Genomic DNA, 16334 nt, shown 5'->3' with positions numbered 1-16334 from the left:
CCTAGAAGAAAGGTTAGAAATCAAGAATCTAGGAAAACTAACACCGTTTTAAAATGTGCGAAACAAACAGTTCAGTGCAAAAAAAAAAAAAAAAACAAACAAATTCGCGCGAATTTTACGATAAACACAACTGGTTGTGTGGATGTGAAACAAAAAAATGCATTATATTGTTCCCCTTGCAGTTTGTTTACTGGAGAATGTTTTTAGTTTCGCATTCTTGGGCATTACGAATATAGCATAGCAATTGGGCAGTGAGTACAGGGGGAGAATTGTTTTGCATAATGATCAAGTGAAACAGAACAGGTATGTTCTGAACATTATTATAAATTGTATTCGATTTTGTGGTGCATTTGAGTTAGCCATAAGAGGGCATGATGGGTCTCAGTCATCATCGAATCCTGGTGTTTTCTGAGGTTTAATTAATTTCAATGTAGAGTTAGTTACATCACTAAAAGTTCACCTAGAGAGAGCTACTGTGTTTATGGGTAGCTCAAAACCATCCAGAATTAAATTTTGCAGGTTATGAGGGAAATTGAAAAAGAAATTCAAGAACCAATTTCTTGTCAGTGATTGCCAATGAAACTAGTGGTATATCTAACAAATTTCAAATGGTTAAAGCATTTAGATACATTGTAAATGGTAAGCCTGTGGAATGATTTGAAAGTTCATTGCACCTGAAAGGCATGACACTAGAACCTTGACTCCACTTGTTCTGTCAGAATTGGAGAGACTTGTAATTCACACACACACACATACAAAAAGAAAAAGCTGATTGCACAAGCATATGATGGGACTTCTGTTATCTCAGACCATTTTGGTGGAGAGCGATTGTGAAAAAAATTTATCTTGGTGCTCTGTTATGTTCCTCGCTATGTCCACCAACTAAATTTGGTGGTGTTAAATGCAGCATCCATTAATAGAACTGTTCATGTATTTTTTTCTGAGTTGCAAAGCATATGAGCTCCTAAAGAACAGCTACACTGGATGATGATGTGAAAGAAAGGTTTCATTGTTCCCCATTCCTAGTAGATGGAATTTTAATTCAAGGAGTGTGAAGAACACAGTTTTTGATTATAAAGAGGAGAGCATTCAGTGCTTTAAGCTTATTTTGGAAGTCTGTGAAATCACTAACACCCAAAGAATTTGTCGTGCAATAGGTCACATTAAAACTCTACAGAGCAGTGACTTTACATTTTGGTTGTCCTTTCACAAAATAATTCCTCATGTAGAGATGTTTAGTTAGCTTAAAAGAAAAAATCTTGACTCCTGCCTTGCAAGAAAATCAGTTCCTTTGAAGAAAAAGTTCTGAAAGTTAGGAACTTGAATACCATGACTGAACATCTTTCAGACACTTCAAACAACAAAAGAAGAAAATTAAATTCTCCAAAAGTGACTAGAGAGGCTAAAGATATAGGTCAGATAAAAGAAAGGTTAAAGTTTACAGAACAGCTTATTGCCTTTGTACTGTTACTTACTGGCTTTTAAGGAACCCGGAGGTTCATTGCCGCCCTCACATAAGCCCGCCATTGGTCCCTATCCTGAGCAAAATTAATCCATTCTCTATCATCATATCCCACCTCCCTCAAATCCATTTTAATATTATCTTCCCATCTACGTCTCGGCCTCCCTAAAGGTCTTTTTCCCTCCAGCCTCCCAACTAACACTCTATATGCATTTCTGGATTCGCCCATACGTGCTACATGCCCTGCCCATCTCAGACGTCTGGATTTAATGTTCCTAATTATGTCAGGTGAAGAATACAATGCGTGCAGTTCTGTATTGTGTAACTTTCTCCATTCTCCTGTAACTTCATCCCTCTTAGCCCCAAATATTTTTCTAAGAATCTTATTCTCAAACACCTGTAGTCTCTGTTCCTCTCTCAACGTGAGAGTCCAAGTTTCACAACCATACAGAACAACCGGTAATATAACTGTTTTATAAATTCTAACTTTCAGATTTTTCGACAGCAGACTGGATGATAAAAGTTTCTCAGCTGAATAATAACAGGCATTTCCCATATTTATTCTACGAGTAAAAAAAACTTAAGTAAATTTGACTCAAAATTCCGTGAAAACAACATGTGAAATTATATCCAATTTCTTGACCTTGTACTAAGCACACAGTTAAAATGGTCCATCATATCAACAAATGCATGTGGGTAAGGCTTTCAAAATTGGCTGTACACCAAAGTACACCAGTGCGCAATTAGAAAACTAGTCTGTCTTTATGAATGGTTTCTTGTTTTTAAAAATTTGCTATATCGCGATTTATAAGTATTAAACGAAAACTTAGCTACTAATTTATATTATGACAACAAAATATACAATTATTTTCACTGCAGTAAGAAGTAGAGCACATTAATACAAAATATGGAAAAGTTGTACATTGTGGTTAGATTAAAGTATACTTAATATAGGATAGTACAGTAGGCTTAATGCACACCTTTCTGATAAAGAATGATTGCATTTTGAATTATGCCATACAGAATGTATATGTGACCTCACCAACTTCAGCATTGCATAATCTTAGGGGAATCGCCGAATCACAGTGTTACAGATTCAGCCTTAATTGAAGTGCGGCATGTCAGATGGGCAGTGTAGTTTCAACGGATCATTACTTTTGTGAAGTGCTGTGATAGTAAATTGAACTGTTGTGTTGTGAATTGTTGTGATATTTTTGGAGACAATATTCATTTATCAGTAAATTTCTATAAATAGTGAATTGTACTGTGTGTTGTGATTTTATGGAAGAGAAGTGAATTCTGTTCAGTGTTCTGAATTATCTGAGAGTAAATTATTTGTCAGTACAATCAACAAATAATGAATTGTGCTGCGTGTTATGATATTTGTATACTTTCAAATCGTAGGCATAGATCTACAAACTGCCTGAAGTGCGTAATTTACTATTAACTAGGTTGTCTGAAGTTACTGACTCAAGATAGCAAAGTGCTATTGAACAAGTTATCGAGGGAGAAGCTAAAATGTGGCAATTAGACGGTCATACAAGCAATGTTGTGGATTGGCTCACAATTACTTCGGCGGATGATTCTTCAAGTAATAGCAGCTCATCCATTGATTCTGAATCTGACTTGAAAGGGATTGGCTTGTTGTCCGATAGCAACTAAATTAATCACATAAGTTCTATGATTTTGATTTAGCCTAAATTAGCTTAACCTGCCATCATCACATCCAAAACATAATATATTAATAAAGTAGACTAATATGCTGACTATAATCTAAGAGTAAAAACTTTTTTTTTTTTTTACTAATGGTGAGTTATTCACCCATATGAAGCCAGTTGTGTTGATCATTTACCAACATGTGATGCCAGTTGTTCTACAGTACTGATCTCATCATAAGATTTATTCCAATGTCTATATGCATAAACACCTGCCTATTCATGGTGTTCTCCCTAATTCTCTAAAAATCTCTCAAATTACTCCCATATACAAAAAGACTTCAGCTCTCTAAACCATAAAATTTCATACCAGTTTGTGTAGTTCAAACATTTTCCAAAATAATCGAAAATGTAATGTTAGTTGAGAGACCGGAGGGAAAAAGACCTTTGGGGAAGCCAAAGCCAAAGACGTAGATGAGAGGATAATATTAAAATGGATATGAGGGAGATGGGATATGATGGTAGAGATTGGATTAATTTTCTCAGAATAGAAACAAGTGGCAGGCTTATGTGAGGGCTGCAATGAACCTCCGGATTCTTTAAAAGCCATTTGTAAGTAACCCACTATTTTGAACGCAGCTGTGTATTATCGAATGTTTAGTTTGATTTTAGAAAAGACTTATGTATATTAGAAGCATTCGAAAAACTAGCCTCGTTTGTTATTTCTGGTTTTGATGTTATGGAAGCTTGTACGCAGTTCTGGTGTGACTTACTTAAGCTTTTTGATTACATATCTCATGAGGTCCTTATTTCAAAACTGCATTTCTATGGTGTCACTGGATTAGGAAATAAATTAATAAAGCCTTACCTACCAGAATGATCTCAAAGGGTTTTCTGTAATGATGCATATTCTAAAACTATAAACATTACAAGTGGTGTATAAACATTACGAGTAGTGTGCCACAGGAGTCTGTTTTAGGTCCATTTTTGATCATGGTAAATAGCTTACCTGATAATACTTACAAATGGCTTTTAAGGAACCCGGAGATTCATTGTTGCCCTCGCATAAGTTTGCCATTGGTCCCTGTCCTGAGCAAGATCAATCCAGTCTCTACAATCGTATCCCACCTCCCTCAAATCCATTTTAATATTATGCTCCCATCTATGTCTCGGCCTCCCCAAAGGTCTTTTTCCCTCTTGCCTCCCAACTAACACTCTATATGCATTTCTGGAGTTGCTCATACATGCTACATGCCCTGCCCAGGGGTGGTTATTCAGGTGAAGTAGGTGAAGTGTCACTTCACGTATTTACGTGTAAAACACAATTTTATCTCATATTAAGAATTAATTCCAGTTATTACCGATACCGTATTTCTAAAATAAAAAAAAAAGTTTTCTTTTCAGTCATTACAAACAGTGTTTAGTTGCATAAGTAGTACCTGTAACCGTCCGCTGAATAGAATAATGTCAACTGTTACGAGCGCCGAGCGGTGACTATTGGAACTTACAATACTGTAAAGGTGAAATTATTTGGGCTCCCATTCTCATACAGCACTTGGTTTCCATGGTAACGTGACGTCACGCACTAAAGAAAGATTGTATGAGTGAAGTGCGTTTCTGAGTCTTTCAGTTACGGAGAACTGTCAAACTTCTTGTAGGCAGAGTAACCAGTTTGCAGATCTAACAGTACGGTACTAATAATAGAGAAGGGTTGAAGTCAGTCTCCAAGGCCGGGGGCTATTGTTTAAGGGCTGTGAAATTTTACAGTATGTACTACCTGACTCGAGAATAGTATCCTCATTTCTTGTTTCCAAGCATCCACCCCTGCAGTGGTAAATTAGCTGGCTCGCTGGCTCTATGTTATTTTATCAGGAATACACCCCACATACATTCGCAAAGTTTAAAAGTTGTTTTCCGCCGCATGTATTATTTTTTCTCATGAGCTCATGATCTTGCCAGTTTTGTTCCAACGCTTGTATTTGAAAGTTTAACGCACGCATAAATGTACGCATGTAGTTTAATATTGTGTATGTATATATTAACTTATTATTTAATGTACTTAGAATATATTAGTGATAAGTGTACGTAGTGTATTAATCCTACATCATAGTGTATATTATATGTTTAATCACTATAGTGCTATTATACAAATACTTAGGTACCAGTACATAGAAAATGTTGATTAATGAGTGCGAAATATGTGTCCCAAAAATGACACGCTTTGTAATTTATTAGAAATGTCGTTTTGTAGACTTAAATATGAGGATGAAAAGATGTTTTAAATTCTGGACGACCTACAGTTCCATTTGTAATTTGTTTTAAAAAGTGCTAAGAAAATACAGAAGTTATGTAAAATAACTTTTAAAAATTCTTCCGATCAAAGAAGCTTTTCTGTTTGTAAAGATTGAAAATTTCACTCGGAATGCTACATCACAGGAGAGACTTTCATTATTAGCCCATAGCTTTGCATAGAGATATACTGTCCGCCCACAGTTAAATTCAGATACTTTATGAAGACATCATCGACAGGTTTGCTGCTTTAAAATGTAGGAGGATTGACTTGGTATGCAAGAAATTGGGTGAGTCCTGAAATAAATTAATTTTCCTGTTTGCATGTGTTCTGGAACTATTAAAACTGTACGTAGTTTACGAATAGTAGTCCTACTCATTATATTGATAAAACTGTTCATGCATTTGTGTATGTGAACAGCACTTCACTTATTTTTTTTACGGCGAGCCGCTACTGGCCTTGCCCATCTCAAACGTCTGGATTTACTGTTCCTAATTATGTCAGGTGAAGAATACGATGCATGCAGTTCTGTGTTGTGTAACTTTCTCCATTCTCCTGTAACTTCATCCCTCTTAGCCCCAAATATTTTCCTAAGAACCTTATTCTCATACACCCTTAATCTCTGTTCCTCTCTCAAAGTGAGAGTTGAAGTTTCACAACCACACAGAACAACCGGTAATATAATTGTTTTGTAAATTCTTAACTTTGAGATTTTTTGAGAGCACAGTGGATGGCAAAAGCTTCTCAACCGAATAATAACAGGCATTTCCCATATTTCTGTATTTAATTTCCTCCCGAGTGTCATTTATATTTGTTACTGTTGCTCCAAGATATTTGAACTTTTCAACGTGTTCAAAGGATAAATTTCCAATTTTTATATTTGCATTTCGTACAATATTCTGTTCACAAGACATAATCATATACTTTGTCTTCTCGGGATTTACTTCCAAACCTATCTTGTTACTTGCGTCAAGTAAAATTGCCGTGTTTTCCCTAATCGTTTGTGGATTTTCTCCTAACATATTCACGTCATCTGCATAGACAAGCAGCTGATGTAATCCATTCAATTCCAAACCCTCTTTGTTGTCCTGGACTTTCCTAATGCCATACTCTAGAGCAAAGTTAAAAAATAAAGGTTATAGTGCATCTCATTGCACTATCTGATAATACAAGTACTAATTCAGTGTTAATCGCAGATGATAGGACTCTTTATTCATCAAATCAAAATATAAATCTGCTATCAGAACACTGAAAAATGCATATAGTGAAGCAGCAAAGTGGTTTCAGGCTAAAGGTTTCTGCCTAAATTTAAACAAATCACAGAATATATTGTTCTCAATAAGGGATATTGCTGTTGAGTACACTCAAACAGAAGTAAAATTATTAGGGATTACATTGGACATTAAGTTTGCACAATTTTAAACAGCTTTTTGAATATTTTCCATAAGAAACATAAAACAATTACGACAGTCACAGATGGATACTGAATTCGTTTTTAGACAGTTGCATTCAACTGGCTGAATTGCAAAGAATATTAAGGAGAGATTCATTGAAATATGTGTTTACTGATGGAATGTTGAAATTATACTTTCGGGGTTTTATGCCATAGTAGTTACACACCTGGAAAATAATTGTAATAATATTGAAATAAACAGAAGTTAAATAATAATGAGATCTCTAGCTTGTACTATATGTTAAGTGCAGATATTTACTTGCGTGATGCATCAGAATCAGCTCCAGGGATTTTATGGTTACTTGCTCTTTAAAACGTTTGTTACAAGGTTTACATGGAATTGAACAATGAGGATGATGATATAGTGCAGGACTTCCCCATTACTACAGCACAAATTATGAACATTTAGTTGGAACCATAATAATGGTGGTGATGTGTTAGACAAGTTATACACATAGATTAAGCCAATTAAGCACATAGATTTTTGGTTGTCTGTCAAGCTATGATAAATTTCATTACAATATAATTTTTGTTTTGCAGATTCTGCATGCAAACATTGTGGTGTACAGTTATCATTACTTACTGGATCCAAAAATAGCTGATGTTGTGTCAAAGGAACTAACTAAGTCATCTGTGGTAGTGTTCGATGAAGCCCATAACATAGGTAACTTAGAATGTAGAGAGAAAATATTTGCTGTGAACTGAAATTTATTGAACTAACGTTCTTTTTTTTTTTTCTCTCTTGTACAATGGTTTTCTATATGTAAGCTTAATTTAATTCAGATTTATGTTCTTGTGTTACAGACAATGTTTGCATTGATTCAATGAGTGTGAAGATTAATAGAAGAATAATTGACAAGAGCACAGCAAACATACAGTTACTAGAACGTACTGTAAATGAGTAAGTTTTGTGTGTGTGTGTGTGTGTGTGTGTGTGTGTGTGCGCGCGTGTGTGCGCGCGTGTTCCTTTTCTCTCCCCACATTATATATGTAAAATTAGTGCAGGCCATAAAATTTCAAATGGGAGAGCAGTATTCAAAAATTTTGCTCCCCAAATAGTGGCGATTATATATATATATATATATATATATATATATATATATATATATATATATTCACGATTATAAAAAGCCTTCTCCCTCTCGTTTTAATTTCTTTAACTCACAAAACATATGTTTCTAATGACGAGAAAAGAAATTTGAAACAAGTACATACTTCAACATTTCTTGTTAGTGCAGCACTGTCTTTCTACACTGACGTACCACCTATCAATTGCAGTAGCTGAGTCAAATTCAAAGAGGGAGGACTCATTTATAGAAACCTTTAATAGATCATGCAGTCTCCATTTTGAGCGAGGTCCTGTAAGTTATCTTGAGTCTGTTGTGACAGCTGAAGGCTCTCTCACTTACTGTGCTTACTTGTAGAACAGCACAAAATATGAGACTGTGCAACAAATTGAGGAATCTTGCTGCAGAAGTTTCATTGTGAATCATCTCCAGCATCTGACTAAGTTAAAAGTTGTTTGCATTTTGCCCACTCTTCTAAAACAACATCTGATCCACGTTTTCATTATACTGGCTTGAGTTCAAGTATGTTGTTGTTGTTTTCTAATGCCAGGCGTTTGACAATAAAGTCATTTGACCTCTTGCACTCCAATATTTGTCAAAGATATTATCATGGCCAGCCACTGAAGCACAGATTTTGAGGTGTTCCGAATCCATTTCTTGGTTTGAGTTGCACAATGGGGAGTTAGGGGACTGATATATTCTAATTCTGTACAGGTGTTTGGCCAAACAGTCATGGCCTGTTGCCAATCTAAATGCAGCTACAGACGATTTTCGTGGTAAATCGGGAATTAACTGTGGATTATGATACAGAGAGTTCCATTTTTTCCCTTGAAGCATAAGAACAGCATTTTATTTCTTCTATGCCAAACTGGAGACTTTTTTCTTTAGGAGGCCAACTCAAGGTATCAAAAACATGTGGAGATGTGGTCACGTCTGATGAAACAGATTACAATCTTTCTGTGATGTACACCTTTGCATGTTTAATTAAGTTCTCTGTAACAATGTGAGATTCTTGCTTCCCAGTTTGAACATTTGTGAGCTGCACTTTTCTGAGTTTCCCTGAAATTGACACCTGATCCAACAGTTTTTGTTCACATGGTCCAAACTAGATTGAAAGCTTTCTAAAACTTAGATGCAGTGTTCAATTTTTACTTTCAGGGATGAAATAAGGAGCTTCTCACTTTGCAGTGCCATATTTAATGAGTTCATTTTCATACAAAAGTCTAGAAGGAAGTAGAGAAACTTAACAAATTTGAATTCCTTCAGACTTTTCAACAAACCCTTAGCTTTAGGAGCTTCGTTGTCTTTTTCATGGGCCATCTGTTCAGGATGGGTCACAATGGCTTTCTATGATTGCAGAAGAGCTCTTACAGCAACCACCTAACAGTGAGAAGCAGCTGATGTTCATGTTGTTATGTATAGTTACATATTTTTGCTATATTAGCTTGGATTTAATAGTTAGGGTGAACAGTTGTCATTGTGTATTGAGGTCTTCATTTGCATTGTTCTCTCTTGGAGGAGATTCTTGAGATATTGCTGCATTTTCCCTCTTACTGTGATTCTGCAGAAAGAAATAAACTTCCATATTTTGACGCAAATACACATTTTCAATAACCGTGATAAAAAAAAAAGAAAATATTTTCTGGGCATGACATCTGTCTATTTGTCTGTGTGCACAGTGATTTCTTTGAAACTGTTGAACGAATTTTGTTCATATTGAGCAACTGAAAGAACATTTATTCATCATTTTGTGCAAATGTTGTACATCATTATCTGGAAATGCTGCACATATTGTTTGTGAGAGGAAAGAATAGAAATGCACCCCATAATGCTGTTTTCTTAAAGGCAACAAAATTGCAGTACTGCACATGTGTTTATGGTGTACTCCTAAGCAGCTAACATCAGGCCCAGTATCTGTTTGCTTCTAGTTGTGTGTGCCAAGTTCTCATTATTGTCCTAATTTTGTTGTGTAATAATATGATCTCTACAGAGCCATATTTACACATGTGCCATGTCCTGGGGCAGCAAGTCTTGGGAGGCAGCAAATTTTTGGGACTAGCATTTTTTGTACTGTACATTGATTATTGCCTAACTTTTTATTTTATAAATAATCCATTTCCAAAAGTAGAGAGTGATTGATGGTATAGTTGTTGTTCTCTAATGGCCGCAATTTGGGATCATTTAACCCATTTTGCTTCTTACTTCCTAATAAAGTTGAGAGAAGTTTTTATTTTGTTGTGCTTCCTTGTTCAGTGCAGTACATGTGAACAGGTGTTCCCTTCTCATAGATGAACCTGCTAAGTTGCATAAGCGCATTCTTCAGTATAGTTGTATAGTTAGGGAGCAAAAAATCGTTTCATATATGCATGGAGAGGATTATAATATGAAATCGATTATTTTGAACATTTTTATTGCTGACATTTGTCTTGATTGTGGATAGTTCAGACTTTTGAGAATTTTTAAGAAGAATCTACTAGAATTTCGAACTCTACATTAACATAAAATAATACTGGGTAAATTTATTCTTTTGCGTTTGAATCTAATTTTAGAATGAAAGAAGATGATGCAAAGAAACTGAAGGAAGAGTATCAGAGGCTGGTCGAGGGCTTGAGAGATGCCAGCATTGCCAGGGAAACAGACGTAGTGCTGGCCAATCCTGTGCTGCCTGATGAAGTCTTGCAAGGTAATTCTTAGGTGAAGGATTTTGTGTAAAGAACTTACTATTTATTTTATTCCGAATATTATTAAGAGTACCAAGAAATGGATTCGAAACACCTCAGAATCTGTGCTTCAGTGGCTGGCCATGATAATATCTTTGAAAAATATTGGAGTGCAAGAGGTCAAATGACTTTATTGTCAAACGCCTGGCATTAGAAAACAACAACAACATATTATTAAGAGTTTTCTTAGTTTGATATCCCTGTTAAAGTTCTGAACTGACAGCTTTTCACTCAGAGAAGCAAGTTTTAATCCCTAGCACACTCTATGGACAATATAATTGTGGGACATTTTCTATACAGGGTGGCCCACTTAACTCTTTCACTTCTGATAGCATGTGAAATATTTCAGATATACACAAACCGATAATTACAAGTTATATTACATCAAAGGGGCACATCTGACACATGTAATGTATTTTTTGTACATGAAATAATTTACAAGATAATAGAGTCAACCTTTCTTTTTTTAAATGGGAACCAACTATGTTTTGTGTTGCAAATATTGCATTAGCCCTAATAACAATTGACTACTTTACCAATTGTTTGAATGTCCCCGGTAAGAATTAACATAAACAATGTCTGACGCACCCTTCCTTATGTCCAGTTCATAATGTTGATGTAATTGAAAATCGAACACATCCATGGTACTGTACATACCCAATACAACCCTTATTTCTTCAGTTTTGTACTGGACAATTGAACGATAAGACATCGGCAAAGTGTTATACAACGGCTCTCTAGAAGGATTACATGTGTGGACGTATGTTAAGCTACATTTCACTAGTGTATTGTACAACTCATCCTACCTTCACTACTATTGTTATGAAACTTAGTGCAACTGGGAGCTTGTGTTCATGAAAGCGGGTTTGAAGCAAGAGAGTGACAAATGAAGTACCAGAAGTAGCTGTTCTTGCAGCTGTTGCATTAAACCCTCATGTCACAGTTCTCGCGAAATGAAAAGACAGATTGGAATCAGTCGAGCAAGTGTGCTGCGCATTCTTCACAGGCATAATTACCACCAATTCCATATCTCACTACATCAAGAGCTTCATGGCGATGACTAAGGCCTGGAAGTTCATGCCCTAAAAAGCTGTGAAATATGCATGCAAATATGCTCTTAAAAACTTTAAAATATGCCAATAAATATGCACTATTAAATTAAAAGAATTAATGTCTCTTGGCAGTAGACAAGACGAGTTAGTATTAATAATAGTAAACTTACATTATTCCTTAGAGGTTGAAGCAGAAATGGTCCTGCTGCCAATGTTGACTGAAGAATTGCAGTTCACAACCATTACTTAGCATAAATTTTCAACTGACAAACTTCGTCTGTTGTCTCCCAAAAACACTTTTGTAACGTGAAAAACTTCTCTCCACGTCACAAGATGTTATTGGGGCATATTTAAATGATTTTAACTGCTCCACAGAGAGAGCCAAGTCTCTTGGTGTGACAGACTGTTTTCCTTCAAGAATGTCTCGAATATCGCAGATCTGTTTATAACCAGAACTTTTTTTAAATTCCTTAATTCACTTTCTCTTTCACTTTTTGTCCTATACTACCAGGAACAGAACTTAGATTGCATATTGTTTTATTCAAAAACAGTAAATGATTCATTTAAGGGAGATCCTACAGCTTCCAGTGACATTACAGCTGTTAGTAAGAAAGAAAAATGACCAGATATGAAAACAAAAATTCTCTTATAACCCAGTGCCTGACAAAATATTTTGCACTGTTCCTATTGATGTAGCATCATTCGAGTCCAATGAATTAACAACTATTTGACTATTTCTATGTGCTGAGCATAATACAAAGCTTTATCCAGCCATGTTTCCCATCGACTTAACACTGGCGCAGGAGGAAGTGTGATATTAGGTGCTGTTGATCTGAACAACTTGACTGTTGAAGGAGATTTAACAAAAATTCTCTTGTCGAAAAGACAACCTGGTGACATTGGATTAAAAAAAAAAATTCTTTTTGTAGAGGCCACAAATCTATCTACCAATTGGAAAGAATTACGTATTGTCTCAGCAATGTGTTGAAGAGCACGTGCTACACAAGTTATATGAATTAAGTTAGGAAAAATACCTTTCAGTGTTTGTCCTGTTTTTACCATATAAGTATCTGCATCGGTAACAAAGAAAAGTCGTATTTGATTCCAGATGGCCATAATAATTTCAAGGAGTCCATCACATACTGCGTCACAGTTACATTGTTAGTGGCCCACAATTCACACACATTAAGAAGATAAGGTATCGTCTTTTGTTCCTTATTTAAGGTACCGACAATTATATTAGCAATTAGAATCTGTGGTTTCATCAACAGTCACCACACAAACTGATCTGCTAGTTCAATTTGTAAATTTGACAATACGTTATTGTAACAATGTCCTACATAAGTCTTACGCAATGTACTTTCTTCAAGCATATGTTGTCGAGTGTATTTGGCAAGAAAATGTTTTAATGTGGGATTATTCATTTTCCACAAGGGAATATCAGCAGCTAAAAATGCTTTGCACAAGTCGTAAGAAAATTCAGTAACCCTACTTCCTAAACACTCTACTAGTTTTTTTTTGAACAGGCTCTTTGTTTGCGAGTTTTCTGGTTAAATTCTCCTTATGTTTTGCTGTGTTTATGTGCTGAACTATTTGAAATCTTTTCTCATGTCCACACCTGTGGAGTAACAGTTAGCCTGTCTGGCCCCGAAACCAGGTGGCCCGGATTCGATTCCCAGTCGGGGCAAGTTACCTGGTTGAGGTTTTTTCCAGGGTTTTCCCTCAACCCAATATGAGCAAATGCTGGGTAACTTTCAGTGCTGGACCTGGACACATTTCACTGGCATTATCACCTTTATCTCATTCAGATGCTAAATAACCTAAGCTGTTGATAAAGCATCGTAAAGTAACCTTCTAACCTCTATTCTCACTTTCTACATTTTTCTCACATGCTTCACAAAACAGTATACCTTATTATCTGCAGATATTAAGTCACCTGAAAACTTCTTCTGTAAATTAGTTAATCTAGCACTCGAAATTGGTCTTATTTTCGGAATTAAGAAAACTTTTAACAGACATTTTATACGCGTAACTTAATTTGGTGGCAACCAGTTCACAACACTGTTACGTTATAAGAGTATAACACAACTGCCAGCGGCCAGTCAGGTGACAGCTGCGCACATACATGAAAGGATGATGAAACAGGGGATTCACTGCCTGACATCATCACATCAGCATTACTCCTCGCCACATGATGAGTTGCATCATCATGCGAATGTTACTGCCAATATGATCCAGAAGAAAAAAATAAAAACTATGAAACTCATTAAAATAGCACTAAATTATTGAAATATGCATTTATCAAAATCACGAAAATATGCAGTTATATGCACCATAAAATCATGTGCAAATAACTGAAAATTCCATAATTCGTGCACATAATGTATAAGCATACATTTTTAACCCCTAAGAAAAAAACATGTAAATGTATGAACTTCCGAGCCCTAGCGATGACTTTCAAAATCGTTTGGAATACTGCCAGTGGGTTCTGAAACAAGGCTTTATGAGTAGGGTAGTCTTTACCGATGAAGCCACTTTTACAAATCATGGGTATGTAAGTTTACACAATAAGCATTACTGGGCAAGGGAAAAACCACATTGGCTTCGTCAGTAGAACGTGTCAATGTATGGTGTGGTATTGTAGGACAAAACATCGTTGACCCGTATTACATTGATTGCAAACTGAATGGGCAAAAGTGCAGGCAGTTCTTGAGACATACCTTACCTGTACTGATGGAAGATCTACCACAGAATGTGCGTCAAATGATGCAGTATCAACATAATGGATGCCCTGCTTATAATGCCATAGTGGCAAGAAATGCACTCAACCAACACTTTCCCAATCGATGGAAAGGACAAAGCAGTCGTATTCAGAGATTTCCAGCATGATCACCTGACCTCATCCCATTAGATTTTTTTCTCTGGGGACATTTTAAAAATGTTGTGTATCAGCAAGTTCCAACAACAGTAGAAAACATGAAAGATCATATTACTGCTGCATGTGCTGCAATAACACCATAAACACTGACAGAAGTGAGTCAATCAAATGGCTATCTCTTCGAACATCATTTGTAAACTTTCTGCTGTGAGAAATCAGATTGCACACCGGAGATTTTGTGTTTTGTTTTTTAGGAATAATTGTTTATTGTACACTACTTTTATGTCTCACTTCACCATGTACAACATTTCCATAGTATTAAAATGTACAGTACATTGTGATTGTATTTAGTTGACGCACAACTCTGACTAGAATTGTCCTCCCTCTGTTGAATTCTTGATCAGACATTGCTTATGTTTACTCTTACCGGTGATATTCAAACAGTCAGTAAAGTAGCCAGTTGTTATTAGACAGAGCTAATGCAACATTTGCAATAGTTGGTTCCTATTTAAAAAAAGGAAGTTGACTTCAATATTTTGAAAAATTATTTCATGTACAAAAATACATTGCTTATATCAAATGTCACCTTCGATGTAATTTGAGTTATAATTGTCGGTTTGTGTATATCTGAAGTATTTCGCACACTATTGGAGGTGAAAGAGTTAAGTGGGCCACCCTGTACAAAAACTCTTATGAACTACAAAGCCTATTCAGATGCAATCAAAAGCTTATACAGTGATATTAGAGTAATGGTAGAATGTGAATAACAAGGGAAAGTGAAGTATTCAGAGAAAAGATATCCCAAAGGCATTTTGTGTACCAAAAAATTTCACATATTCTGCTGAGAATCTAATCATAGCTGGTTTGCTGGTATATCTTCTGAGTCTTAGCTTACATTACCTTAATACAGAATGTTTGCACACATAATGTAGGTCAACCAGGCGACGCGCAACTGGCACGAAGGTCATGCAACACATGGCACACTCGACAGTCCAGTTCAGTCTCTCTGTAGGAGTGGTTGTGTTGACATTAGAACGTGTGTTATTCTTCTGATTGTGTTAGTGAAGTGTGTAGATTTAGTAGTGGTTGAGTTGATGTTAGATTGTGTGTTATGTGCCGCCGCCTTGGCTCATGCACTTATATCTGCTACCATTTGTGCCACTTGTCAGATGTAAAGGCATTGAGTTTAGGAGGTGAGCACAATGAAAGCGATAGAATAACAAATGCAAGTTTATAACAAACAGTGTAATTGACGAAGCGATAAATAAACAATACACAAATGAATTGATGTGATAGATTAATGATGAAGTTAAATAAGAAAATACAGTAACAAATTATAATCTTAAGAATATGTGTTGCATACGATATTCACCAATCTCAATCTATCTCGGTCATTCACTATTCAAAGTACATAAGTCCCATATAATGGCGTACATAACTGAGGCCTATTCAACCTGGTCCACAATTATACGTTCGAAGTTAAACATTACTCTCACTATGCATGAATCCCATAGATACTAATACGCTATCTCCTAAGAGAAACATTCTAGCATTGGAATAACAACACATGCTCAACTAGTATAACAAAATATATAATTAAACACTAAAAATAATTTTAACTCACAATGACACATCTGCACAATATAGTACCCAAAGAGATAAACGCAGAGAGAGAGAGAGACTATCACTAACACTGAAATCATGTACAGCATATAATCAATTTAGACTTCAAAATGACAAGCCCCAATAGAGATAGA

General features: G+C 35.7%; 1 protein-coding gene across 3 annotated transcripts in view; it reads left to right on the top strand.

Annotated features, from left to right (window-relative positions):
• The window catches only part of Xpd (general transcription and DNA repair factor IIH helicase subunit Xpd), a 56078-nt gene that overhangs the window by 13665 nt on the left and 26079 nt on the right, over positions 1-16334 (top strand). For all 3 annotated transcript variants that reach the window (XR_011331379.1, XM_069821404.1, XM_069821403.1), the window contains exons 5-7: positions 7401-7524; positions 7665-7761; positions 10477-10610. Coding sequence is in view for 2 of the 3 variants with exons in the window: in XM_069821404.1 (XP_069677505.1) it covers positions 7401-7524; positions 7665-7761; positions 10477-10610 (355 nt within the window). In the remaining variant the exon portion in view is untranslated. The remainder of the gene's footprint in view (positions 1-7400; positions 7525-7664; positions 7762-10476; positions 10611-16334) is intronic.

Source organism: Periplaneta americana, chromosome 3, assembly GCF_040183065.1.
Source record: "Periplaneta americana isolate PAMFEO1 chromosome 3, P.americana_PAMFEO1_priV1, whole genome shotgun sequence".
Classification (NCBI taxonomy): domain Eukaryota; kingdom Metazoa; phylum Arthropoda; class Insecta; order Blattodea; family Blattidae; genus Periplaneta; species Periplaneta americana.
This window is presented reverse-complemented; position numbering and strand designations above follow the sequence as displayed.